This window comes from Protopterus annectens, chromosome 6.part0 (assembly GCF_019279795.1).
Source record: "Protopterus annectens isolate FY-2018-M chromosome 6.part0, PAN1.0, whole genome shotgun sequence".
NCBI classification, from domain to species: Eukaryota; Metazoa; Chordata; order Ceratodontiformes; family Protopteridae; genus Protopterus; species Protopterus annectens.
Genome location: NC_056737.1, coordinates 1,083,448,245 through 1,083,474,926, shown reverse-complemented (window position 1 = coordinate 1,083,474,926; position 26,682 = coordinate 1,083,448,245). Strand labels below are relative to the sequence as shown.

The 26,682-nt window shown below is 40.5% G+C and overlaps 1 protein-coding gene across 1 annotated transcript; it reads left to right on the top strand.

Annotated features, from left to right (window-relative positions):
- The first annotated feature begins 10,157 nt into the window (after positions 1–10,157).
- On the top strand, positions 10,158–25,192 carry CALM1 (calmodulin 1). The gene is made up of 6 exons (XM_044074705.1): positions 10,158–10,304; positions 19,579–19,609; positions 20,476–20,619; positions 22,750–22,856; positions 23,007–23,142; positions 24,142–25,192. The coding sequence occupies exons 1-6, from the start codon at positions 10,302–10,304 to the stop codon at positions 24,168–24,170; spliced, it is 450 nt and encodes a 149-aa protein (XP_043930640.1). The 5' UTR covers positions 10,158–10,301; the 3' UTR covers positions 24,171–25,192.
- Positions 25,193–26,682: the final 1,490 nt, after the last annotated feature.

Here is a 26,682-nt window from a genome sequence, read left to right as displayed (position 1 = left end):
AAGAATGTGCACCATGTTAATGTGAGTGAATGTGCGTATAAAGAATGTGCACCATGTTAATGTGAGTGAATATGCATATAAAGAATGTGCACCATGTTAATGTGAGTGAATGTGCATTATAAAGAATGTGCACCATGTTAATGTGAGTGAATGTGTATAAAGAATGTGCACCATGTTAATGTGAGTGAATGTGCATTATAAAGAATGTGCACCATGTTAATGTGAGTGAATGTGCATTATAAAGAATGTGCACCATGTTAATGTGAGTGAATGTGCATTATAAAGAATGTGCACCATGTTAATGTGAGTGAATGTGCGTATAAAGAATGTGCACCATGTTAATGTCAGTGAATGTGCATATAAAGAATGTGCACCATGTTAACGTGAGTGAATTTGCGTATAAAGAATGTGCACCATGTTAATGTGAGTGAATGTGCATATAAAGAATGTGCACCATGTTAATGTGAGTGAATGCATTATAAAGAATGTGCACCATGTTAATGTGAGTGAATGTGCATATAAAGAATGTGCACCATGTTAATGTGAGTGAATGTGCATATAAAGAATGTGCACCATGTTAATGTGAGTGAATGTGCATATAAAGAATGTGCACCATGTTAATGTGAGTGAATGTGCGTATAAAGAATGTGCACCATGTTAATGTGAGTGAATGTGCATATAAAGAATGTGCACCATCTTAATGTGAGTGAACGTGCATATAAAGAATGTGCACCATGTTAATGTGAGTGAATGTGCGTATAAAGAATGTGCACCATGTTAATGTGAGTGAATGTGCGTATAAAGAATGTGCACCATGTTAATGTGAGTGAATGTGCATTATAAAGAATGTGCACCATGTTAATGTGAGTGAATGTGCATATAAAGAATGTGCACCATGTTAATGTGAGTGAATGTGCATATAAAGAATGTGCACCATCTTAATGTGAGTGAATGTGCGTATAAAGAATGTGCACCATGTTAATGTGAGTGAATGTGCGTATAAAGAATGTGCACCATGTTAATGTGAGTGAATGTGCATTATAAAGAATGTGCACCATGTTAATGTGAGTGAATGTGCGTATAAAGAATGTGCACCATGTTAATGTGAGTGAATGTGCATTATAAAGAATGTGCACCATGTTAATGTGAGTGAATGTGCGTATAAAGAATGTGCACCATCTTAATGTGAGTGAATGTGCGTATAAAGAATGTGCACCATGTTAATGTGAGTGAATGTGCATAAAGAATGTGCACCATGTTAATGTGAGTGAATGTGCATATAAAGAATGTGCACCATGTTAATGTGAGTGAATGTGCGTATAAAGAATGTGCACCATGTTAATGTGAGTGAATGTGCGATAAAGAATGTGCACCATGTTAATGTGAGTGAATGTGCGTATAAAGAATGTGCACCATGTTAATGTGAGTGAATGCGTATAAAGAATGTGCACCATGTTAATGTGAGTGAATGTGCGTATAAAGAATGTGCACCATGTTAATGTGAGTGAATGTGCATTATAAAGAATGTGCACCATGTTAATGTGAGTGAATGTGCATTATAAAGAATGTGCACCATGTTAATGTGAGTGAATGTGCGTATAAAGAATGTGCACCATGTTAATGTGAGTGAATGTGCATATAAAGAATGTGCACCATGTTAATGTGAGTGAATGCGTATAAAGAATGTGCACCATGTTAATGTGAGTGAATGTGCATAAAGAATGTGCACCATGTTAATGTGAGTGAATGTGCATAAAGAATGTGCACCATGTTAATGTGAGTGAATGTGCGATAAAGAATGTGCACCATGTTAATGTGAGTGAATGTGCGTATAAAGAATGTGCACCATGTTAATGTGAGTGAATGTGCATTATAAAGAATGTGCACCATGTTAATGTGAGTGAATGTGCGTATAAAGAATGTGCACCATGTTAATGTGAGTGAATGTGCATTATAAAGAATGTGCACCATGTTAATGTGAGTGAATGTGCGTATAAAGAATGTGCACCATGTTAATGTGAGTGAATGTGCATAAAGAATGTGCACCATGTTAATGTGAGTGAATGTGCATTATAAAGAATGTGCACCATGTTAATGTGAGTGAATGTGCGTATAAAGAATGTGCACCATGTTAATGTGAGTGAATGTGCGTATAAAGAATGTGCACCATGTTAATGTGAGTGAATGTGCGTATAAAGAATGTGCACCATGTTAATGTGAGTGAATATGCATATAAAGAATGTGCACCATGTTAATGTGAGTGAATGTGCGTATAAAGAATGTGCACCATGTTAATGTGAGTGAATGTGCGTATAAAGAATGTGCACCATGTTAATGTGAGTGAATGTGCGTATAAAGAATGTGCACCATGTTAATGTGAGTGAATGTGCGTATAAAGAATGTGCACCATGTTAATGTGAATGAATGTGCGTATAAAGAATGTGCACCATGTTAATGTGAGTGAATGTGCGTATAAAGAATGTGCACCATGTTAATGTGAGTGAATGTGCGTATAAAGAATGTGCACCATGTTAATGTGAGTGAATGTGCGTATAAAGAATGTGCACCATGTTAATGTGAGTGAATGTGCATTATAAAGAATGTGCACCATGTTAATGTGAGTGAATGTGCGTATAAAGAATGTGCACCATGTTAATGTGAGTGAATGTGCATATAAAGAATGTGCACCATGTTAATGTGAGTGAATGTGTATAAAGAATGTGCACCATGTTAATGTGAGTGAATGTGCATATAAAGAATGTGCACCATGTTAATGTGAGTGAATGTGCATATAAAGAATGTGCACCATGTTAATGTGAGTGAATGTGCGTATAAAGAATGTGCACCATGTTAATGTGAATGAATGTGCGTATAAAGAATGTGCACCATGTTAATGTGAGTGAATTTGCGTATAAAGAATGTGCACCATGTTAATGTGAGTGAATGTGCATATAAAGAATGTGCACCATGTTAATGTGAGTGAATGTGCATATAAAGAATGTGCACCATGTTAATGTGAGTGAATGTGCATATAAAGAATGTGCACCATGTTAATGTGAGTGAATGTGCGTATAAAGAATGTGCACCATGTTAATGTGAGTGAATGTGCATATAAAGAATGTGCACCATGTTAATGTGAGTGAATGTGCATATAAAGAATGTGCACCATGTTAATGTGAGTGAATGTGCATATAAAGAATGTGCACCATGTTAATGTCAGTGAATGTGCATATAAAGAATGTGCACCATGTTAATGTGAGTGAATGTGCATATAAAGAATGTGCACCATGTTAATGTGAGTGAATGTGCGTATAAAGAATGTGCACCATGTTAATGTGAGTGAATATGCATATAAAGAATGTGCACCATGTTAATGTGAATGAATGTGCGTATAAAGAATGTGCACCATGTTAATGTGAGTGAATGTGCATATAAAGAATGTGCACCATGTTAATGTGAGTGAATGTGCATTATAAAGAATGTGCACCATGTTAATGTGAGTGAATGTGCGTATAAAGAATGTGCACCATGTTAATGTGAGTGAATGTGCATATAAAGAATGTGCACCATGTTAATGTGAGTGAATGTGCATATAAAGAATGTGCACCATGTTAATGTGAGTGAATGTGCATATAAAGAATGTGCACCATGTTAATGTGAGTGAATGTGCATATAAAGAATGTGCACCATGTTAATGTGAGTGAATGTGCATATAAAGAATGTGCACCATGTTAATGTGAGTGAATGTGCGTATAAAGAATGTGCACCATGTTAATGTGAGTGAATGTGCATATAAAGAATGTGCACCATGTTAATGTGAGTGAATGTGCATATAAAGAATGTGCACCATGTTAATGTGAGTGAATGTGCATATAAAGAATGTGCACCATGTTAATGTGAGTGAATGTGCATATAAAGAATGTGCACCATGTTAATGTGAGTGAATGTGCATATAAAGAATGTGCACCATCTTAATGTGAGTGAATGTGCGTATAAAGAATGTGCACCATGTTAATGTGAGTGAATATGCATATAAAGAATGTGCACCATGTTAATGTGAGTGAATGTGCGTATAAAGAATGTGCACCATGTTAATGTGAGTGAATGTGCATATAAAGAATGTGCACCATGTTAATGTGAGTGAATATGCATATAAAGAATGTGCACCATGTTAATGTGAATGAATGTGCATTATAAAGAATGTGCACCATGTTAATGTGAGTGAATGTGCATATAAAGAATGTGCACCATGTTAATGTGAGTGAATGTGCATATAAAGAATGTGCACCATGTTAATGTGAGTGAATGTGCATATAAAGAATGTGCACCATGTTAATGTGAGTGAATGTGCATATAAAGAATGTGCACCATGTTAATGTGAGTGAATGTGCATATAAAGAATGTGCACCATGTTAATGTGAGTGAATGTGCATATAAAGAATGTGCACCATGTTAATGTGAGTGAATGTGCGTATAAAGAATGTGCACCATGTTAATGTGAGTGAATGTGCATATAAAGAATGTGCACCATGTTAATGTGAGTGAATGTGCATATAAAGAATGTGCACCATGTTAATGTGAGTGAATGTGCATATAAAGAATGTGCACCATGTTAATGTGAGAGAATGTGCGTATAAAGAATGTGCACCATGTTAATGTGAGTGAATGTGCGTATAAAGAATGTGCACCATGTTAATGTGAGTGAATGTGCGTATAAAGAATGTGCACCATGTTAATGTGAGTGAATGTGCGTATAAAGAATGTGCACCATGTTAATGTGAATGAATGTGCGTATAAAGAATGTGCACCATGTTAATGTGAGTGAATGTGCGTATAAAGAATGTGCACCATGTTAATGTGAATGAATGCATATAAAGAATGTGCACCATGTTAATGTGAGTGAATGTGCGTATAAAGAATGTGCACCATGTTAATGTGAGTGAATGTGCATATAAAGAATGTGCACCATGTTAATGTGAGTGAATGTGCATATAAAGAATGTGCACCATGTTAATGTGAGTGAATGTGCATATAAAGAATGTGCACCATGTTAATGTGAGTGAATGTGCGTATAAAGAATGTGCACCATGTTAATGTGAGTGAATGTGCGTATGAAGAATGTGCACCATGTTAATGTCAGTGAATGTGCGTATAAAGAATGTGCACCATGTTACAGGGGGTGTAACATGTCTAGAAAAGCACAATTGCATCCACAGGAATTTCTAAGAAGAGGCTGAAAAAATGTATACAGGGTTTGCATGACCATTCATGAGCAATGTATCTATAATTTGTGTACATGCAGATATGATATGGTTGGAAGTTGTTGTTTATCTTTTGGCTTTTCCTGGTTAGGGGTCGCCACAGCAGACCTCCGGTCTGCTAATGATTGGTAGTTGTTTTTTATGGTGTCGAGTTGCCAGCCTGACGCCCAACCTTCAACGAAGGCACACCCATTCAAGCATGTCTTTCGAACGCCCACTCAACTGCGGGGAGGACATGCAGACTCCACACAGAAAGCACTCCCAACCCAAGCTGAGAATCGAACGGGAGAGAACCTCTTGCTGTGAGGCAGCAACACTACCGCTGCACCACCACGGAAGTCTAGATGATATGGTTGGAAGTATTTAATATAAATAAAATTAGATTGCAGGCTGATGTAAGTAAATTAAAAAGATCGCTTGCTGATTATGGGTCACCACTATATATAAGTTACAGATATAACAGTGTTTAATTCACATCAAAAGAACTGTGTTAAACATTTTGTTAACCAAAATGGAATGGCCCTTTCCATTGTTGTAACTAATGGTACAGCAGAAAGGAGGCATGAAGAACTTGCCTAATACAATGGTATTCCAGTTGCAGTGCAGAACCATGCCTACCTGTAGTACAGGCGAGTTACCTATTAGTTATTATTTTACATGTCAGAACAAAACTCAACCTAATTAAACTAAATCTAGGTGCTGCTTAAAACAGAAACTATGCCTACAGACATATCATTAGCATAAGTGTACAAAAGAAAGGTCATTTCATGAATCGGGGTCAGTGTACCTTTGAGTTATGACAGCAAGATTAATCCTCATGTATGATTAATGTATAGGTTTACTTTGATTTTTTGGTAAAGGAACAGGCAAAGGTACTACCTGTTTTAGAAGGTATAGCTATTGGTTAAGAAAAAGAGTAACCGAGAACACTCATAATTCTGAAAAAACAAGCCCAAGTATAAGCAAAATAGACTGCGATGATAAAACTTTACAAAGGGATGTATGTGAACTAAACATTTCTCCATAGTCTGTGCTGACAAGTTATAAGTCTGAAGTCACAGAGACCCTTCAGTCAAAGCCAGAACTAACACATTGAGTTATTTCAATGTGCTAAATGGGCACTGATCTCACTTGACCAGTTTCAGTCTCAGCCCCGGCAAGTAGCAAAATACAATAAATTTTACAGTTTTAAGTACAAAGAGATAAAGAGCATAAGATGCAAATACAGTAAGAATACAGCAAACATAAAAGAAGAATAGCAGTTGACAGCATAGTATCAGGTATATAAAGCTATGTATACAGTTATGTAAAATTACTAAGGGAAATGCATGACTAAGTGTTAGGTTTAGGGTGGAGAAAGAAAGTGAGAAGTGAGAAGGATAGAGAGTTAAAAGTTGTCAGGTAATAGAGGGGTTGCATTGACATTTGACTGCTAGTTTAAAGATGAGCTTTAAGATGAGATCAGAAATGACAGCAGGAAGTTGATTCTTTAAGATGAGGGTGTCTTTGTGTATGTGGGGACCCAAAATCTGGGTCCTGGAATTGAGAAACTGTGGTCTGTGTAGTGAAGCTTTGTGTTGGAAGCTTGTAGGTAGGGAGATGAGCTGCTGTTGTTTCTGAGGTTGTACGTTAGTTTGGCTGCTGGGTAAGAAATAGCTTGGTTATTAAGAAGTCTGAGTAACAGTGAGCCTAGTGTCCATGTTGAACATGCTCCACTTAAAGAAATCTCAATCCCTCCAAGCTACACGTTCTAAGGACCTAAACCTTGTCACCAAAATAAACAAAACATGCTGGAGGGATAGATTCCTGTCCCAGAGACTTCCCATACTCTGGAACAAACTAGCTATCTATATCAAACAAAGCTCCTCATTAGCACTCTTCAAGAAAAATCTTGATGACTGGATGGGAATGAGGAAATTCACCCCAGGGATTACCTCTGTGGCTCTGCTCGACTGAGACACAGGAAAATAACTTTCTTGGGTGGCGAAAGCCAGGGTACCTTTTTGGCTAGGCTTGTATAGGCCCTAGGGCCAATAGCCTAGTACCTACCTATAAACATAATAGAAGGTGAGATTTCTGTTGCAAAGCGGGCTTGTTTTTTCAAGGGGTGCAATGATGTTCCTGTTTTGTGGAAAGGGTAGTAAACCTACAGATTCTATTTTCTATAGTCTGAATGTTTTGCATTCCTTTCCAATGCTGAAGTTGTCAGTAGAAGGCCATATTCCAATTGGATAGAATAATGTCTTTGCCTATTGCTGTTCTTGTGGCTTTGGAGAAGAATTGGGGATATTATATTGGCCCTGAATTAAAGTGTTTTAATCTTTTTTGCAGTGTTGTCAGGATGGAAAGAAATCTAACCAGATGCCATGGTAAAAATTGCAGTATTTTCCAAGAGAGTTTTGATTATCAAAACTGTGTAGAGGTGAAATATTTTTAGTAAGCTTTTTGTTGGTTCCGAAAAGCATTGTCTTTGTTTTGTTGTAGGTATGAAGATTTTTCTTATTGATCCACTTGATTATGGAGAGGAAGTCTTCTTCGAGTTTGTTTTGTAAGATGTGACTAATTTGATTGAAAGACAACCATGTTGTCTGCATAAAGAAGTAGGTAGCAAAAGATGGAGGATGTGGAGGTTATTGCTATAGATAGAGAACAGGAGGGGAGGCAGGATTGAGCCTTGTGACACATTTACTGAGTATGGAGGAGGGTTAGAGGGAACAGTAAGATATCACAAAGAAATGCCAATTTGACAGAAAGTTATGAAACCATGCAGAAGTGACTTGACTGATCAGTATGTCCAGCAAGTGCTGTAGAAGGATTGAGTGATCCACTATGCGTTGGTAACATCTATAAAGATGGCACTTGTAACCTGTCCTCATTTGTGGAGTGGTAGGAAACCACTCCAGTACCTGACTTTTTGATATGGAGTTGAGCTTAGTTTCAATAATTGGGAATTTCCTGCTTCAAGTCAAGAGACACAAAACATGCAATTTTACCCTGATACAGTGTTTCTTCACCTTTGAAACAGAAAGCAAGATAATGGTATATAATGACCCTTGCTGTTGGGCAGAATGCCACTAGTGTGACAGGCTGCAGTATAAAGTACATCTGCACAAGAGCTCAGTATTCAGATAACATATCCCTTGTTTGTGTCTTTCGGCTTTTCCCGGTTAGGGGTCGCCACAGCGGAACTCCGATCCGCTAATGATTGGCAGTTGATTTTTACGTACCGACTTGCCGGTCCTGACGCACAACCTTCAATGAAGGTACGCCCATTCACGCATGTCTCCGCGCAGAAGACGCTCTAGCTGAGAATCGAACCGGACAGCGTCTTACTGTGAGGCGACAACGCTACCGCAGCACCAACAGCATATATGGTTCCCACAGTACAAAGTGCTACCACTTTCCTGGTTCAAGAAAAACATAGGTAAAACTGAACTATACCCTGCAGCCCTCCATAGACAGGAGGACCTATCCTATTTGCCTGACTGCTGGACCTAGCCCCTTTCCAGTAATTACAACCCATCTGTGCTCAATGTCAATAGGTGGTCTTACTACAACAGGATTTCCTGATGCCTAGCTGATTTGCCTAGCCTGTTCCTACCCCCTCCTTACTTTAATTGTTAAGGGTAGCCCTACCTAACTAAGAGGTGGACTGTCTGCTGGAACCTAGTCAGTCTCATATGAATTCAATACACACACACACACACACACACACACATATATATATATATATATATATATATATATATATATATATATATGATGTTTGTTCATCAGGTAAGTAATGGACCATTTTAGCCACAAACCTGGCCATGCAGTTAGCAACAAAATACAGTCAAATACAACAATCCAAATACATCACATATAAAATAGATCATAATAGAATGGAAACACATTACAAAAATATGAAAGAAGAAGAATAAAACAGACATTACAAAATATGCAAGCAGAGTAAAAGAATCGAGAAAAACACTTTAGAAAAAGATTAAGATGGCTTAAAAATACATTTATATGTAAGTAGATTAAAAAATACAAGTGGTATAAAGTATAATGAGTAAGTATATATAATAACCACATCCCTGTTATGGGTTCATTTTATTTAAAATAATTTACAAAAATTAACAGCATGTTATTACATGTTTGATGTTGTTAGCCTCAAAGGCAAAGGTAAACAGGCATTTCAACTGCTTTGTTTTAAGGAGGGGAAAGAAAAACTGATTAACATTAAAGACTGGTGTACAGGAGAACATGCAAATATCACACAAATTAAGTAAGAACTGGTTTTCTGACTGCTCTGTGAGACGGATATGTTAACGACAAGCTGTTTCTTGTTTCGTAAAAGCTGGAAAGCGCAATTACGCACCTTATTGCGTTTATTTTATTGTAATATAGTAATCCAAGTAATAACGTGGTTTGTTTTCATTGTACGATTGCCTATGCCACACGTAATCATTCTCAATAACGATGTTTCCTGTTTTAAAATGTATATTTGCAAGTGCATGCTCTTTTCCCGATTAATCGGTTATTTCTTTGTGGTTTGCTTTATTCTTTGTTCTGCAATTAAGATCTTGAGAACAAATGGTGATCACAGTACATTTATTCTCATGTAGAAATACATTTGAGATGGGGGCAACCTTTATTATCCTGAAGAACGGGGTTATATATACACATATAAAGATACATACAAGCACGGAAACACACACATAATATTTTTGAATTAAAAATCGTAAAATGAGCAAACTGCGGCACGTGTGCCCTGCAGAATGCACAGACAGTAGAGTCAGGGTGCAGCGCCCCAGCTAAGAACTGCTTCCCGAAGCCCTTTTCCTGGTGAGCAGCAGAAGGAGGAGGGCCAGCTGGCGGACCCGCCCGCTTTGCAGTTGTGTTGCGCGGCCGACTGCGGCGGAGGGATACGGCGTTATAAAACACAGCTTCTGCCTGTCCCACCTGCAGCTATCAGTGGGACGGGCGCTCTCGTGGAGTCTCAGCTAGTACAGCGCGAGCTCGCTTCTCGTGGTTTATACTTAACGCAGACCTACAATGGTGGGTACTTCTTGGATTAGCTCTAATTTTATTTATTTGTCATCGTTTGATGGAATGTGTGCAGGCAAACTACTGGCATTACGTGTTTTGCGAGTGTGGTATGCAATTTTAACTGTCAAGATACTTTTGTATTTACTCTTCCCTGCTTCGGACTCCTGAAAAAGTATCTCATTACTAATATAAATTTATTGGTAGTTTGCTCTCACGAAGATGTCTGGGTAGTTTGAAACTTCTCCGAGTAGAAATGGCATCAGTCTTATTGTAGCTTAGTTTGGTTTTACTAGCATTCGTGTGTCATTATCACGGGGGTGCAGCTGTTTCTTTAAACACTCCGGGTTGGTAAAGGTTTTGGTGTAGGTATGTTTATGTATTCCTTTTTATTACGGTTGAACCATCTCCCTGCACTCTAAAGAACGTATTTGCTTGTGCTACTTAAGAAGCCGCGTATATCGCTAAATTCCTTGTTTCTTTTGTGTAGTTGTGGTTCAGGGCTTCCTGGATGTGCATTGCCCAGCCTTGCAACAAGGCGTTCCTTCCTAGTGCTGCTGCCTGCAGCTATATCACGCACGAGAGTATGTTGCAATGGAGAAGGTGTAACATTGTAACGTCTTTAACTTATACAAGGGTGACTTGTAGAGCAAGTATTGAGTAATTGAATTGTAGCTTCCTTGTTTCATGGGTTTGTGTAGGCTGCAGTGCGTGCGTTCTATATCTCTTGGAGTAAGATTTGGATAAAATAATGGGGATAGGCTTAAAAATGGGGATAACTTTTAAAATCTTTTACAAACTTGGAAAGTTAATAGAATCGCAGGTTTGATCGGCATGACTTTTTTTTCTGAAGGGTGTAAGTTGTCATTTTTAGGTGAGGAAATCTGGTAACCCTTAAACTCCAGGAAAAGTGTGTGTGGGGGAGGGACAAACTGCAGTATGATTTACTGCTTGATTTGGGGTGCAGCACAAGCCCTCTAAACAGGGGTGATTGTCGTTCTCACTTTTATGACTATGATTGTCATGTCTCTGCCTTTTTGATTGTATGCCAAATCACTAAGGGTCAGTCAGGAATGCCAGGCATTAATTTTAATGCTAACAGCTTAAAATAAAATGCATGGTGAAAGTGTCCTAATCATTAAGTGGGTGCAGAGGACAGGAAGAAATGGAAACAGTTGATCTGCTGTGGTGACCCCTGCTGGGAGCAGCTGAAAGGACACTGTCCCTTATGTTTGATCTTTGCCCCAGAATTCATGAAAGCGTTTTTTTTTTTTTTTTTTTCCCAGAAAGGCCCATAGCTACTTGAATTTACATATCTCTGATGTATGTGAAGTCTCAACTCTCGTACACGCATTTGTTATTGCATACTTGTAATAATGCTGCTGGTCACAAAAATGGCACAGACTAATAAGCTTGTGTATCCCCTCCACTGTGCTTTGGTAGTCCTGTTATCTTTACCCAAATGCTTTCTTTCTGATTAATTCTTTTCTTGAAGCAGGTTTGAGGAAACTGATCTCTGTGACATGCAAATTGTGTGAAGGGACTGGCCCTGATGTGCAGTAAATGCACGCGTACATTACTGTATGCATACTATATAGCATATGGCTTCCATGTCTTATAATGAAAGGCATCTCTCTAATTGATTTCATTTGACCTCCCTGTAGACAGGATAATGTTTAGCCTCTCAAGCAGGTATAATACCTGAAATGTTTAGTTTGTCAGATCATGTGTACCATGTTTATGTAGCTGCACCTCCTTTTAAAGAAGATAAATAGCAAAAATCTAGATTCCTGTGCATGAATTAGAACCGAGCCCTCCTGTGCATGAATTAGAACAGAGCCCTCCATGAAAATATCTTACTAAATACCATCAACACACCTGACTGGTGTCTGCTTACCAGCAGTTGGCTAAGGTGCAGCTTTATTGCTAGATGTCCAAATTAACTTTCGTACTAACTAGTGGCTTCCAGCAGTGTGTGTGTGTGTGTGTGTGTGTGTGTGGTACTTGCATGAAAAGGGAAACCTGCATCACCTGAGTTTTATTTGGTTGAACCCTCTGGTAGTAGAATTGCTCACTAAGAGTTTTTCCTTTGGTCCAGGTGAAAGCATGCTACAGTCAGCTGCTTTGTTGTGCAGAGTAGGGTCTTTAAATGACCTGCAAAAAATGTGTCTACTGTTACAGGGTAGAAAGGGAGTTGTAGAAAACTCCTGGTCCCATCCCAGCTTTTGAATAAAATGCAGCTTGATTTTGTAAGTTCGGTTTGTTTATGGGTGTACAGTTCCATTATTGGCACTCAAACTCTGTAATGCAAAGCAGTCCAAACCAAATAAAGCACTGCTTATGATCTGATAACTGTAATCAGGAGTGGTCTTAGATCAACTTGTGCACTAGGCAAAATGGCTTCATGGCACTCTCCAGTGCCCCCATCCTGGTCTGCCTACACCAAATGAATACTAGAAAAGTGCCCCTGCTAGAGTGGCTCCCTAGGTGGCTGGCTATGACTGTAATCACCTTTTAACACACTGAACAGAGATTAGCTGGTAACTGATATCAAAATGTCCTTAATTCTCAAAAGGCTAAATTCATTAAAGTTGTAGATAATCTAATGTGATCTCTCAACTATAAAAATAGGTAGTCCATGACCAGTGCCAAATCACTTGCTTTGCCTCTGCAAAAGAGAGATGTAAGGTATGTCTTAAGGTTTTACTTGTATGGTGAGGTAATGTCTTTCTGTGTAATATGGCTTCAGAAATGCATGTGGGTGGGATTCGGGGAAACTTTGCAGTGGTAAAGAGCTTGAACATATGGGCATTACTCTAGTAGGGATAGTTCTAGTAGATGGCTAGACAATGTGGCCACGAAGGTGGCAGTCTGGTGCCAGAGTTGGGTGTGAATTGGAATCCTTTGATATGACTGTACTTGTGTGTGGCTTATCAGTTGGGTGGAAGCTCTGTACATTTCATAGATGTGATGGAAGTTTTTTTGTAGACTAGCAAAAATCTATACCATTTTTGCAGGGTAGCTGCCTCTATACCATTTTTGCAGGGTAGCAGCCCCAAAGTTACAAAAACAATCATAAGGGTTACATGCAAGATGGCATGGCTTACTATCAAAATCCCCAACATCAAAACAGTTTGTACACAAACATTGAAGTTATGAATTCCTGAATATTAATTGGGTGAACATGTCAAACACTTCAGTTCAAAAATGATCAAACCAACTTCAACACTTCTGAAAGTTTACCTGCTGACACGACACTTGTTGCCTGCTTCCAAGCAGTATGAACATGTATAGTTCAGTACTGCACATTTCACTTTTTGCAGGGGGGGGCTTGCCCCCACACCCACTGCAAATTATGTATTCCAACTCTTTGAGATTGTGCTATAGTGAGGAAAAGGTATATACCCCATTGTACCATGATCTCTAGTTGTAATGTCAACCTCCTAATGAGCGAATACACAGTGGCATTCGCTAATGTTCTTAGAATTGCTGTTTGCTATATGGGAATCGGCCAACACCCTTTTGGCATGCCCATGTTTGCCTAACTGCACTTCTAAATTTTTGATAGTAAATTGGTCAGCAGAAAGGTAATTTTCATTTTAATTGGGGAAAATACAGAATGTGTGGTGAGTGGGGGTGTTGCTTTTGTTCTGGTTTTTCTTTTTGGGGGGGGGGGGTCTGGTGTATTACATCTACCAAGTGTGCCAGAGGAGGCTGTGCATATTGATTATATAATGCTTGTAAAACAGTTGTCACTTAAAACTATTTTTGGTAATTTCTAACACTTTGTGTGGCTGGGCCATATTTCAGTGAGACTTGGCCGCACTTGTGTTAATTTGGGTGGAGCTGACTTGGGATGAACTTGACTGAAATGGAGGGTAACTTTACTTGTGGTAATGGACCTTCAGCTCCTTTTAACACTTGTGCTCATGACTTTAGAAAAATTGTGGTAGCACATCAGAAACCATTACTGGTGAATTTAGTTCTGTGTCTCTGTGTCTCTGTGTCTCTGTGTCTCTGTGTCTCTGTGTCTCTGTGTCTCTGTGTCTCTCTGTCTCTCTGTCTCTGTGTCTCTGTGTCTCTGTGTCTCTGTGTCTCTGTGTCTCTGAAGTGGGCATTTTGCATTCGAGGTTTTCCTGTGTGGGTAGATGCCACAGCCTGCCTTAAGCATTTTTAAGTAATGCAGTACTTATCTGGGGGGGGGGGGGGAGTGTCACTTAAAATTATGCTTCTTGCTCTTTCAGTGCCTAGTGGACTTTTTTTTTTTTTTTAATACACACAAAGGGTACATGTTTGAGGTGGGTGTTAGTCTGAGGCCTTAGCAAAGGAACGACCAAGAAATCACTTAATGGAAGTTGGGCATGGGAGGTACAGAAGTGCATCCTAAGCAGTCTTCGAGTGAAACTGCTCGAGGCACTTGGGAGATGTCCCTGACTCTGGATGTCTTGAGGAATACATAAAGTGTGAGCTTTTATATAAGGGGGTAAAGCAAAAGGGTGGAAGGGCTTTTCTTAAGGAGAAGCATAGGAAACACTAGTATCAGGAAGCCGAAAGCTCTGCCAGCCCTTGTTTTTCATTCTCTTAACTGAGTGTGCTTTGGAAGAGGCAGTTGTGCAGAAACTAATGGTGTGCAAGAGACACCGGGAGGCGTTCCATGTTGTTGGCAGGATGTGCAGTATCTTCCTGAGCTTCTGAACTCTTAAATCTCAGAGTAACAAGATCTCCAAATTGGATGTGCTGGGAGGTTTCAATGTTTATGGATCCCAAGACAGAAATATCACTTCTGTAGTATTGCTCTGGAAGCATGATATGGGACTGAGGATGAAGCAAATGTCATAGCTGCCAAGCATGAAGAGACCTCTTTGTCCAGTCTGCATACTATGAAAGATGAGGTAGCTTATTTGAATATTCCAAATGCAAATTATTGTGCAGTAAGTTTACTGCACTGAATTTTAGTTGAAGATTCTGCCTGCTCTTGGCATTTTATTTGCACAGAAATGCACTGCTCTCTAGTCTGTTTTGGCTTTGGTCTACAGATTTTTCTTTAACTTGCACCAACTAGGAGATGAGCTAGTGGTGAAATCCCACTCCTTGAGGGGGGAGAGGCTGGTAGAGTCAATTGCTGGTGGGAGTTTTATGTGGAATACACAATCCTTCATCCTGGTCTTCCGCCAGAGGTGGCTGTGCATTCCTAAACTCCATATGTCTGGGAATCTTTCAGTGCAAGTCTGTAGTGGTGTACCTGATTGTCAATCTAAACTTTCTCAATCTTATTCTGAGAAATTACCAAAACACTTAAGCCCAGGGCCATGTGGCTGCATAACTGTTACAGAAGGTATTAGTTAGCAGCAAGTAATCTTTCACTAGTTAGTACTAGGCTAACTGCCGTGGGTCTATTTCAAGCCTAGCCAGTTACAATCAAACCCTGCACTTTGTCTTTAATCATTATGCCAACCTCCCACTGCATGTATGCACTATCAAGAATGAGTACAGGGGGGTATTTTCTAGTGTGTTGTGGACTTGTAACATGCACTTGTGTTTCTGCGGTGGTGGTGGTGCTGCAGTAGCATTGTCGCCTCACAGTAAGACGTTTTCCTGTTTGATTCTCAGCTCAAGCATCTTCTGTGTGGAGAGATGCATGAATGGGCGTTCCTTTGAAGGTTGCGCGTCAGGGCCGGCAACTCTGCATGTAAAAATCTACTGCCAATCATTAGCAGACCGGAGTTCTGCTCCGGCGACACCTAACTGGGAAAAGCCAAAAGACAACTTTGTTTGCTTTTAAAACTGCATTGTAAATATCTGGGAAGTGTGTGTAAAGCATGGTAGATCCTGTGGTACCATAGTAGTAGTCTCCAAGTAGCTCTCCCTTACTATAGTGACCATTGACTAAACCATTTCCTTAAGAGGGGGCCATTCTGGTGATGTCCAGATAGCATTTAACAGGTCTGTTCATCTTTATTTGGATGGCACTCTTCTGACACCTTACAGTATATAAGAATTTTTAAAATTGCTCTCTAAAGGAGCCTTTGCCTTTGTTTTGCTTTAACTGCAGAGGACCTAACCTTTTTGTAACAAAAGAAGCTGGCCATTTTCTGGCGTGAATCTAGGCTTCCATTCAAGCAAGACATTACTGCATGACCTAATAGCAAGGGAAGCAGAATCTGGTAGAATATGCCTATCCTCAGGATGAGGAAAGATTGTGCATACTTACAGCTGTGGTATGGAGGTGCTAGAGCCCAGGCATCCTGACCTTGGCAGCAAAGTAGAGGACTGAGGCTGACTGTTTCTGGATGATGGTAGTTTATCACCCTAGCAACAGCTGAGTTGAAAGCTTTAATCCTGAGGGGAATATGTAGGTTAATTGGAGGGTCAGGATCTTCCACAAGCGATCCAGTCATTTTGCTGCTTCTTTCATGCATGTGAATCTTCTTATAACGTCCTAGAGCACCTTCTCATGGTGTGCAACCATCTGCAGCTTTTTCCTAGTGCAGTTTATTTGTATACGCCATTAGTTCACTCATTGCTGCAGTTAACTCATTGCTGCCTATCACAGCAGAGTTTGCATCACGTGAACAATGTTTTGTCAGCTGTCCTGTTGGTAGTTTGCAGCTTGGTGCTTACACAAGACTAGCTTATTGGGACTTCTGAACTAGTGCTGCACTCAAGGTGAGCATTTGGGGCATCACCCCTTGGGATCCAGTGTATATGGTGGGTGATCCTGACGTTATGTGCAGGGATTGTGGAGCCTGCTGAAGTATTTGGTTTTAATGGTGACCACAACCCCTTCCTGAACATCTTGGTAGGGGCAAATGTTTACCAACACCCCCCCCCCCCATTCCTTCAGGAAGGCTGTGTCCCTCTTGGTAAAAGAGAGGGTAGGCTGGACTTCTGCGATGTGCATCCGAACTGAGATTGGGTGTTTTGGTCACTGGTGAATGTTTGGGTAGTAGCTGTGCTTTGAGGTTTGTTTTAGGGTTTAACTTGGTGAAATGAGTAAACCCATACAACTGGTATTCACACCCCTTTAAGGATTGGGGTGGGTGTGCAGTCTGGGTGACTAGACAGAGAAGTGGGCCTGTGCACTTGGTTCGAAGAGTGTATTTGAATCCCCAAGGGTGGCTGTAAGCTAGATGGGTAGCTGCAGGCGTACGGCTGAATGGCTCTAAATGTGCTCTCGTGTTTTGTGCACAAGCAAACTATCCTACAAACTGCAGATCGCAAGATTTACTTCAACATGGGGACCAACTCCAACTTTGTTTTACCCTTGACTTTATCCAGAGCTGTGATCACTTATCTGAGGGGTCCAGGGTGTTCAGTCTCATTGCTGTATGTATTCTGAAGCATCTGTGGGGTTGCTGCATTTCCCACCTAACTCTTGCCATGCTCTGGGAGGCTTTTTGCAGGGCTCCATTTTGGATTTGGTGATTCCTTATGGAATTACTTTGCTGGTGTATACTAAATGTCATTACCATGTTAACGAGAGTGACCTTGTCTGTCTGGTAAAAGGAGTCAGTCCTTTTGGCGGCCTTTGTTTTTTGTTTTAATGGTGGATTAGAGGGACTGGCTTTCTAGCAGGCTCTCATGGGGGGGCGGGGGGGTGTCAACAGGACCTTGCATAGCCAAAGTGAATATTTTGGAACATCTTGGCTGTACACACTTGGGGCATGGCATCTGCCCTCACACTCTCGCTTCTAGCTCTCTTCTAGTATGTGCTGAATTTGGAAGCTGTACAGTTAAACTCTTGTAGTCGTAGTAGTTCAGAATAGTTTCTTTCCCACCCCCACCTAACTGTCAGACCATTGAGTGCTCATAACTGGACCATTGAGTCCTCGTAACTGGAGATGCTTGTGGTACATTGAGTTCCTTGGACTCAGTTGTCACACCAGTTGGGACATTGAACACTGATTTTTTGGAGTGACGTGCTGAAGGGGAATCTGATTTTACTGAGCAAGTAGAACTTGCTATAGGGACACTGCTTTTTAGTGAAACTTCTCCCCATCTTTGTCATAAAGTTGTCATTTGGAGTGTGAAAAGGCTTCAGGAGGTCTGGAGCCAATGAAAATGCATGTTGTCTTATAACTTGTATTCCAGGAGGTGGTGGCCAGGCTTGTTTTATAGAAAATTGCATCTGAAATTACAAGTGGAATATTTGCATCTGCCTAAAATTTGTGAGAAATTTCCAGTCCCTGCAGTTGTATATGTTTAACTGCAAGAGATGGCAGTCTGGTCAACTTGTGCAAGTAGATATGAACTGTAATGAGTCTACTAGCTTACCAGGTAGTACACTGATCACAAAATGGACCATTTACAGAATTTACAAACACTACTTGCAGAAGGTAACAAATCCTGTAGACATTTGTGAGGGGAAGCAGCAGTGAGAACATACGATGAATCTAGTAATGCAGGTGAGGAGGGATTGGGTTCTGTCCAGTGGAAAAGCACTTGATCATATTAAGTGCCTTGAGTTGAACTTCATCCTAGTTGATGTCTTGAATGTGGACTATACTAGACTAGTCTTAAACTTTTCCTGTGGTGTAGTCTGATCATATCTGAGACATAAATACCACTTGGTGTAGAGTTTACAGATCTGTATGCTTGATGGGACTGCCCAGCAAATGTGCCCTTAAAGGTAGCTGAAGCTATGCAAAGGTCAGTTCAATTAAGTCTCTTTGGGGGTGGGGGCAGTTGAGCTTCGGTGGAGAATGCTGGTGGGGGCAGTTGAGCTTCTGTGCTGCAGGGGATGAGAATAACCAAGTTGCATCCCAAAAGCCATGTTTCAGTAGAATAGTTGAACATGGATGAACTTTTAATCCGTTTGTTGAACTTGCTATACTCAAGTTGGTACCTAAACTTTCTCCATTCATTGAGGCTGTGCTACTGTCCTTTTCAAGATGTTCATGCTTTGAGTTTGGCATTGCATATTTCATTGAGGTAGCACAGGCTTTGTTCCCCTGGTCACTTAAAAGAAGGTTCTTGCAACACATTTGTAACCTATTTGGAAGGCTGAGTAGGTCATGTGGTGGTCACTGCATATCCTGTGATTCTCTCTTCTATTGCAAATCATACATATCGAAATTTAATTTCTCAAGCCACCATCCTCTTGATGGCAATCTGAACCCATTCTATCCATGTGCTGGCAGTCTGAAATGGCAGTTTCTGTACATGGCAAGTGAGGTAGAGTTTGTTGCAATTGTGAATTTGTGTGTAAATGATTTGTGCTATTTTTAATTCTGATGCTGATAAGGTTTAACTCTTTTTTTTTTTTTTTTTTTTCTTTTATTTAAAGGCTGACCAACTGACAGAGGAACAAATTGCTGGTAAGTGTAATTTTTTGGCATGCCACCTGACATGGGGGAACTGGATTGCTGTATGCCTGAAGGAAGGATTCTTTATGTTGTGGCAAGTGCAGTGTTTGGGATGGAGTGTGGCACATTAGTTTAGACTAGTCCAGGCTTCCATACTTTGCGGCTGTGACTAATAAAGTTCTTTGACTAGTACACAAGGTATGGGCTGTGTGTGTGTGGGGGGGGGGGGGTCAGAGTACTCTTCAGTGGGGATGCATATTCCAGTTCAGAGTCAAATGTGATGCTCTGCAAGTGTCTGAGCTTGTCTCCTGGGAGATGACTGCATCATGGTAGGTTTGGCCTTGCTTGGTAGGGTGTGTAGGACAGCAGGAATTGATGTAGGGTGAACTGGTTCTGTCAACTGACCAGAATTGGTACCTTTAATTTCACCATGTCCAAGTTGTACCAAAATGCAGCAATGGCAAAGTTTGCTACCCTACCTTGCTAATGTTAAGGGAGTCTAGTCAGGAATGGAGCACCTGATGTATTCTATGTGCAGTAGCTAAGATACAAATGTTCATGTTGATTGCAAATGTAAATAACTGGCAAGTGCTGAGCAGGCCTTTAACTGAAGAATGTGTCCATGTTTAAGCTGTCACTTGTTTGGAGGTGTCTAGTCTGAGATGTGACCTTTTTTGCTACCTGTAAGTTGCGTAAATGCTCAACTCTATATTCTGAGTTATCCTCAGTGAGGCATGTTGCCAGTAGTCCATAGGATAGACTCTTACTAATTCAGAGTGAGCAGTTGGAGGGGGGTGGCTCAAGCATTTGAAAGAAGGGGAATGATTTTTGAGAGCTTGTCTGCATTACTAAAGTACTATGTTTTCTTCCTTTACCAGAGTTCAAGGAGGCCTTTTCCTTGTTTGATAAGGATGGAGATGGTACCATCACAACAAAAGAGTTGGGCACTGTGATGAGGTCATTAGGCCAAAATCCAACAGAGGCTGAATTGCAAGATATGATCAATGAAGTTGATGCTGATGGTAAGTTAACAAGTTCATAACACTGTCTTGGTCAGTCATTTATTTTGAGGCAATTTGGACAAACTGCTTGTGCTTGGAGTTGAAACAATTCTTAAGGTGCACCAGGTCTTTGTACTGCACTGTGCTTGTCACCCCCTTTGAAGGTTGTATGGAGCCCTCTTGCTTTGTGTACTGTAAGCTGTGCCACTAGAAATGCCAGTGGCTCAAACAGAATGCCTTAACTAGTGCCACATTTTAGTTCTCTGCTTGCTGGACCACAAGAATATTGTGGAATAACTTCTGTAGGTCCTTTTTAAAATAGTTGGTCTGTACACCAGGTTGCAGGAAGATTGCAATGATGGTGTTAAAGGCTGCCCAGAATTTCCAAACTCTGTTTAGCTACTTTACTGTCCATATCCCTGTTGCTGTTGTATAGCAAATGGCAGTGAGCCATACCAGTGCAAAGCCTTTGAGCAATTTGTAGTGTGGCTGTTGGCAATCTGCAGGAACACAACAGTAGGCAAGGCAATGCAATTCAAAACCTCCAAGTTGAAGCTTGTCCACAAGAAGAATACTGCCATAAAGTGTATCCAAAGGAGGGTCTATATTTAATCATAAGCAAGATTACAATGTCAACCTTGGACAGAGACCCCCCCCCCCCCCCGTTTAAAAAAAAAAAAAAAAAAATGAAAACATTACATAATGTGGGGGCTTCTCCCCCACACCCCCTGACATGGGGGGGGGCTATGCCTCCACACCTCTTACTTAAATATACCAACTCGTAAGATTGCACTACAGTGCAGAATATGGCAAAGTAGCGAAAGCAGGCAAGCAAATTTTCTCACTGAAAAGCCCCTTTGCTATTTTGCCCTTTTCAGTTAGATGCATTCAACAACCTGCATCTGCGTAATATGCAGCCTCCTAATGATATCAGAGGACATTGTGGACAGACCCAGGATGCCTTTCAGTACGAATTCCCTTTTTGGTACTGAAACTAACTTGAGGCAAGTATGGCAAGGAAATATGGGAGGGGTCATGGCATACCGGTGACTTCTTCTGACACCACTTGTATGGAGGGTGCCTACCTTATCTTTATCTATAGGAGATTAAAATCTCTAGGTTGGTAGCTTCATTGCCCACAACTCCACTGGTGTCCATAAAAGTTGACTGAATATGAGGATCCTCTGAAGCAGTTTCAAGGTGACTTGGCACCCTCTGATGTGGTTCATAAGTTGCCTTTATGCAATGGGTGGCATTCTGTGCGGGTGTCTGGATTTTGTGGCCTTGTCCTCAAGCTGCTGTTACTACCCATAGATTCTACAGGAATGGTGGCAATTTAAGCATCTGATCATAACTTTTGGTAGATGAAGGGAGTCTGGTAAGTGGCACAATTTTTGTGTGCTTGGGATACTAGTATTTCCCTTGTACAGTTCTTTGATCCCAGGAGGTGTTTATAGATTTGCCTTTATTGTAAGTGAGAGTCAAAGTAACCTAGACTTCACCCCAGATGTAGATGTGTGTTTTGCCTCCCACATCACCACTGAGGTAAATGGGGTGGCTTTCAATTGGTGCTAGAGATGGAATCTTTGACTAGCTCAGCAGTAGGGTTCCAACCTTAGCAGAAATAAAATGTATGCAAAGTGTTGTGCTAAAGTGTGGCTGACTAGGCCCTTGCTGGACAGGCTTTGTTTCTAGATGCAATCTGTTCCAGACAATATACACTAGTCTGGACTGCATTGCAATGGATTAACTGAATTTTAAGCTGGTGCCTTCCTATCTTGGATGTCATCCCACCACTGCATCTATTTACTTGCAGTCCTCTGCCAAATGTCTTGGCTTTTTTGGACCTGGCATTCACTAGGCGAGTCCATTTTTAGTTTCTCACTTTTTTGTGCAGTGAGAATGGGGGAGGGGCAACTTTTTTGCTTAATCCAATAAAGGGGGTAGATGTCAGGTCTTGGCCACTCCTGATATGATTGCCTCTTACTGCACCAGCTCTCTGTCAAAAGTAATTTCCTTTCCTTCTCTGAGAAGGAAATTGTTCTTCCCCAGTCAACAGAAGAAAGGGCACAATTGTACACTTGCCACAAGTTTAGTGAATCTAGCTGGCTGTGAGACTTTCTGCACTCTAACTGTGTTTTCTTTTATTAGGTAATGGCACAATTGACTTTCCAGAATTTTTAACTATGATGGCAAGGAAAATGAAAGATACAGACAGTGAGGAAGAAATCCGTGAGGCATTCAGAGTTTTTGACAAGGTACTTTGATGAAATTTTGTATTGGGCTTTTGCTGGAGAAGTGTCCTGTGCTCTTCCTCAGTGTCTCACATGAACTTGGCAGTTCAAAGTTTGTGTTTACAGCCTTTTGTTTGTTTTTTTTTATTTTTAATTTTTTTTTTATTCTTGTAGGATGGTAATGGTTTCATTAGTGCTGCAGAACTGCGCCACGTTATGACAAATCTAGGAGAGAAATTAACAGATGAAGAAGTGGACGAAATGATCAGAGAAGCAGACATTGATGGAGATGGCCAGGTTAATTATGAAGGTAAAGCTGTAGCTTTTAAATTACCTGCTTGCCACTTAACCCTGTGACCTGATTGCAGCTGTGTGACACTTCTGTATATTACTCTTTGGATAAGAACCTGGCTTGGGAGTGGCCTGAAGTCTTTGCTTCACTTCTACACAGGATGGCTGTAGCCCTTCCCCTTGGAAGTGGGCTTGCATGCAGCATTGCTGTGACTGCACTAAACTTTTTCCCAAGTACTAAAGGCCCTAAGGTAAGCCTGGTCTGTTATGTATTTTGAAGTTGCATCTTTCTCAATTGAGATCTGACCAGTAAGAAGCCCTTCTTGCACCCGAAGTATTTGGGATACTGCTAAAACTTGCACTGGTCCTCTTCTTTTTTTTTTTTTTTTTTTTTTTTTTAAGGATCACTTCAAGGCCTTCTGTATGTATTTTGGACATCTGAAGTTGGGGTACCTTTACATAGAACCCAACCTGTTCTACATCTTAACAGGTGGTGATTTGAGGGGGGGGTGTTTCTACTCTGCAAGAAACCATAGCACTGAACAGGGTGGCTAAAGATTTTGCTATAATTTTCAGTCTGTGGTGGTAGTTTGGCTTTCAATTCACAGTAAGTATTTTTGCACGCTGGGAGTAGAAAAGCTGTCCCTGTTCCTTTTTGGTAAAGGTGTTGACCCATAAGTCATGTTGTAGACCAGTGTGGTTAGATTATTTACTTTGGCAAAGGCTTAACAGTAGGGGCACCATCTGCATACATTTCAAGCCCCTACTTTTGTTTGCCCTGTCTTTAGAAGTGGGGCTATTGTCACCAATTGAGGTGACAAAATACCCCAAGCAAAATGGTTTCTGCAGAAACAATCTGAAATTAGCTCTTGGCCATGTGAGTGAACCTCCTGACTAGTGGGTGGGTGCGGGGTGTAAGAGTGCTTGTGATGTATGCATGGCCCACCACAGCTGTTCAGTAGTGTCTTGTGTTTTTTTTTTATTTTTTTTTTGAGTAATTTTGGCTTTTCTTTTGCAGAATTTGTACAGATGATGACTGCGAAGTGAAGGCTCGTCTCTCTTGTATCCCTTCTAGAAAAATACAAATCTTTACCTCTTGCAAAAATGTTCATTTATTCATTCTGTTTCTGTAATAACAAAACAAATGAATGTCAGATACTTCTGTCCACGGAAAACTCTGCATGTGTTGATGGGTGGTCTTGTTCCCAGAGAAGTCTCACATCTGTTTTGAGAAGACATGCATAGTTGACCTGTAATGGAGGCTCTTGGTGGACTCTGACTTTTAAAAGTTCCATTTGCTAATTATTACACTGTTTGGGCTGGCCAGTCTTTCATGCATGCAGCTTGAACATTGAGCACAGTTGTACTTTGAAGCCAAACTTTTGCATAGATAAAGGTTTACTATTACATTGTGGGTTCTCGTTCAGATCATTTTAGATGGTTCTAATTGGCTTACTTCAAAAGATGGTACACCAGAGGTTCCTTCCAATTATAAGGTGAACTAGAGGGGGGAAAAGAGTAGCAAGTGGGGGCTGGACCCCAACCCCTCCCCTAAACTAGTTTCTTTAACAATGTGCTCATTATGAACTGAAATGTGGATGGCATGTCTGTAAACTTATATTGATTGTCTGCATTGCACTTTTGTGAAGGTTTCAAGGCTGTTTCACTAAATTAGGAAAACTTCTACAGGGAGTAACTTTGGACTCTCTCAGCAGTCTTGTTTGAACCATGATTTGGAGCGGAGTAGACTGTACAACAGTATAAGACTTCAGCACCGTGTTCAACGTGGCTGTTCAGATAACAAGTTTGTCCATTCCAAGTTGTAAATGCTAGTTAGTCTCTTTTTTTTGTCTTTCAAATAAAAGACCATTTAATTTAAATGCTTTTTTATATTTGTGTACATGAATGATTAGAAATGGCTTTATGTAGCTGTTCAGCACTTGGCAAAAAAAATGTAATGGAACACATCGGTTTCCTTGTATTATAATGTACATTTCTGCCAGATCTGGTGGCTTGCATTTTTCAGTAGTTCAGTCTTTGAACATTAAATACAAAAAATGTAAACTGTATTGGTCGTCTGTTTATTTGGGGTGTTTGTATATCTATACTTTTGAGATGTATGCATTACTAAGTTTTCAATGCAGCCAAATTTTTGATCTCAACAAGTGAGAGACTCTAAATTGTATACCATTTAAAAATGGTATTGGAGAGGTGCACTTTGACATGAGATGTCCCAAATTTAAGGTCACCCTGTGACCATGGAATTGTTACATTGTACTTCTAAGATTTTGCCATAATGCTTTCTAGCCTGTGAACTGGTACTGTGCTTTTGGGAGGGGGGGGGGGTGCATTGCTGTGTTCATATAGTAAACTGGATTTACTCACTAATCCTTGTTTAGCAATTTCTTAAGCCAGCTGTCCCATACATAGTAATGGGACAGGCATGGGCCCCATGTAATCACTACACCAGTGCATTGTGATGGTGAGCAGCACACTAAAATGGTGAATGTGGTGGGCATTTGAGGACCTACTGGGGAACCCCTGGATTCTGTAACACTGCTAAATGGGTAAAACCTCAGAGCAGAGTAGTCTGGGATACATGAAAGTTGGACCAGGTGATCATTTTCAGTAGAGGTTTTGGAAGAAACTAACTGCAAACAATTTTACAGTCTTCAAAAATAAATTAACAGGCAGTTGCTTCCAGAAAAACATTCCTGTTTTGGGAACATAGTGGTCTGTGCAAAGGATGTGGCATTTAATTTGACATGGCATTGTTTGACTGATGCCTCGTGCATCTCTAACATGTTTACTTTTACCAGTTTTCTACTGAGTCAGAACAAGGAAGACTGGCACTGGCTCTTGCAGCTGAAGTACAAGAACAAAAAACATGGTTATGTGGCCTGCTCTCATTTGAAGCAGTCACCTGGACATTCTAGCACCCATTTCTAGACATTATAGACATGCAGAATTTGCTACTGTACTTAGTGTTTACCTCCACCACAGTTAATGCCAGTCTGCATGGTGGTTTTGGTAATGTTTCTAGGCAGTGTGAGTACTGCACCAGCAGCCCTTAATACTGATTACATTATTGCAGACCACTAGCAGTGTAGGCTCATGCTAAGGAGTCCTTTAATTTGTCTTTTCTTCTATACAGTAAACACACGAGGCAGACCTCTTCTACCTAGTTCTGCTCATCTAGTCTTCTCATACTCCTCCAAAAAAAAAATTCAGGCCTGACTAGGGCAGTCCTACTTGGCCAAGCTGTAAAGTTCAATTTGAGTGTATAAGAAGCTGAAGATGGCATGCAATAATTTCATGGCAGGGGGACTTCCAAGGTCTGGGAGTCAGCAAACTGTACAGCCCCTTTGCAGTCTTGCTTCCCAACTCTCCAGATTTTTTCCCTTTACACTTGGAAATGGCAATATTTAAAGAAATACCCAAATTTCCTATTTGGGTCTGCCCCCCCCCCCCATTATTTACAGCTTAGCTTTGTCCGAATTTGTTGCTCCAAGGTTGAGGTATGCTGGCAGTTAATTCCCAAGCCATGTAACATGTAGTG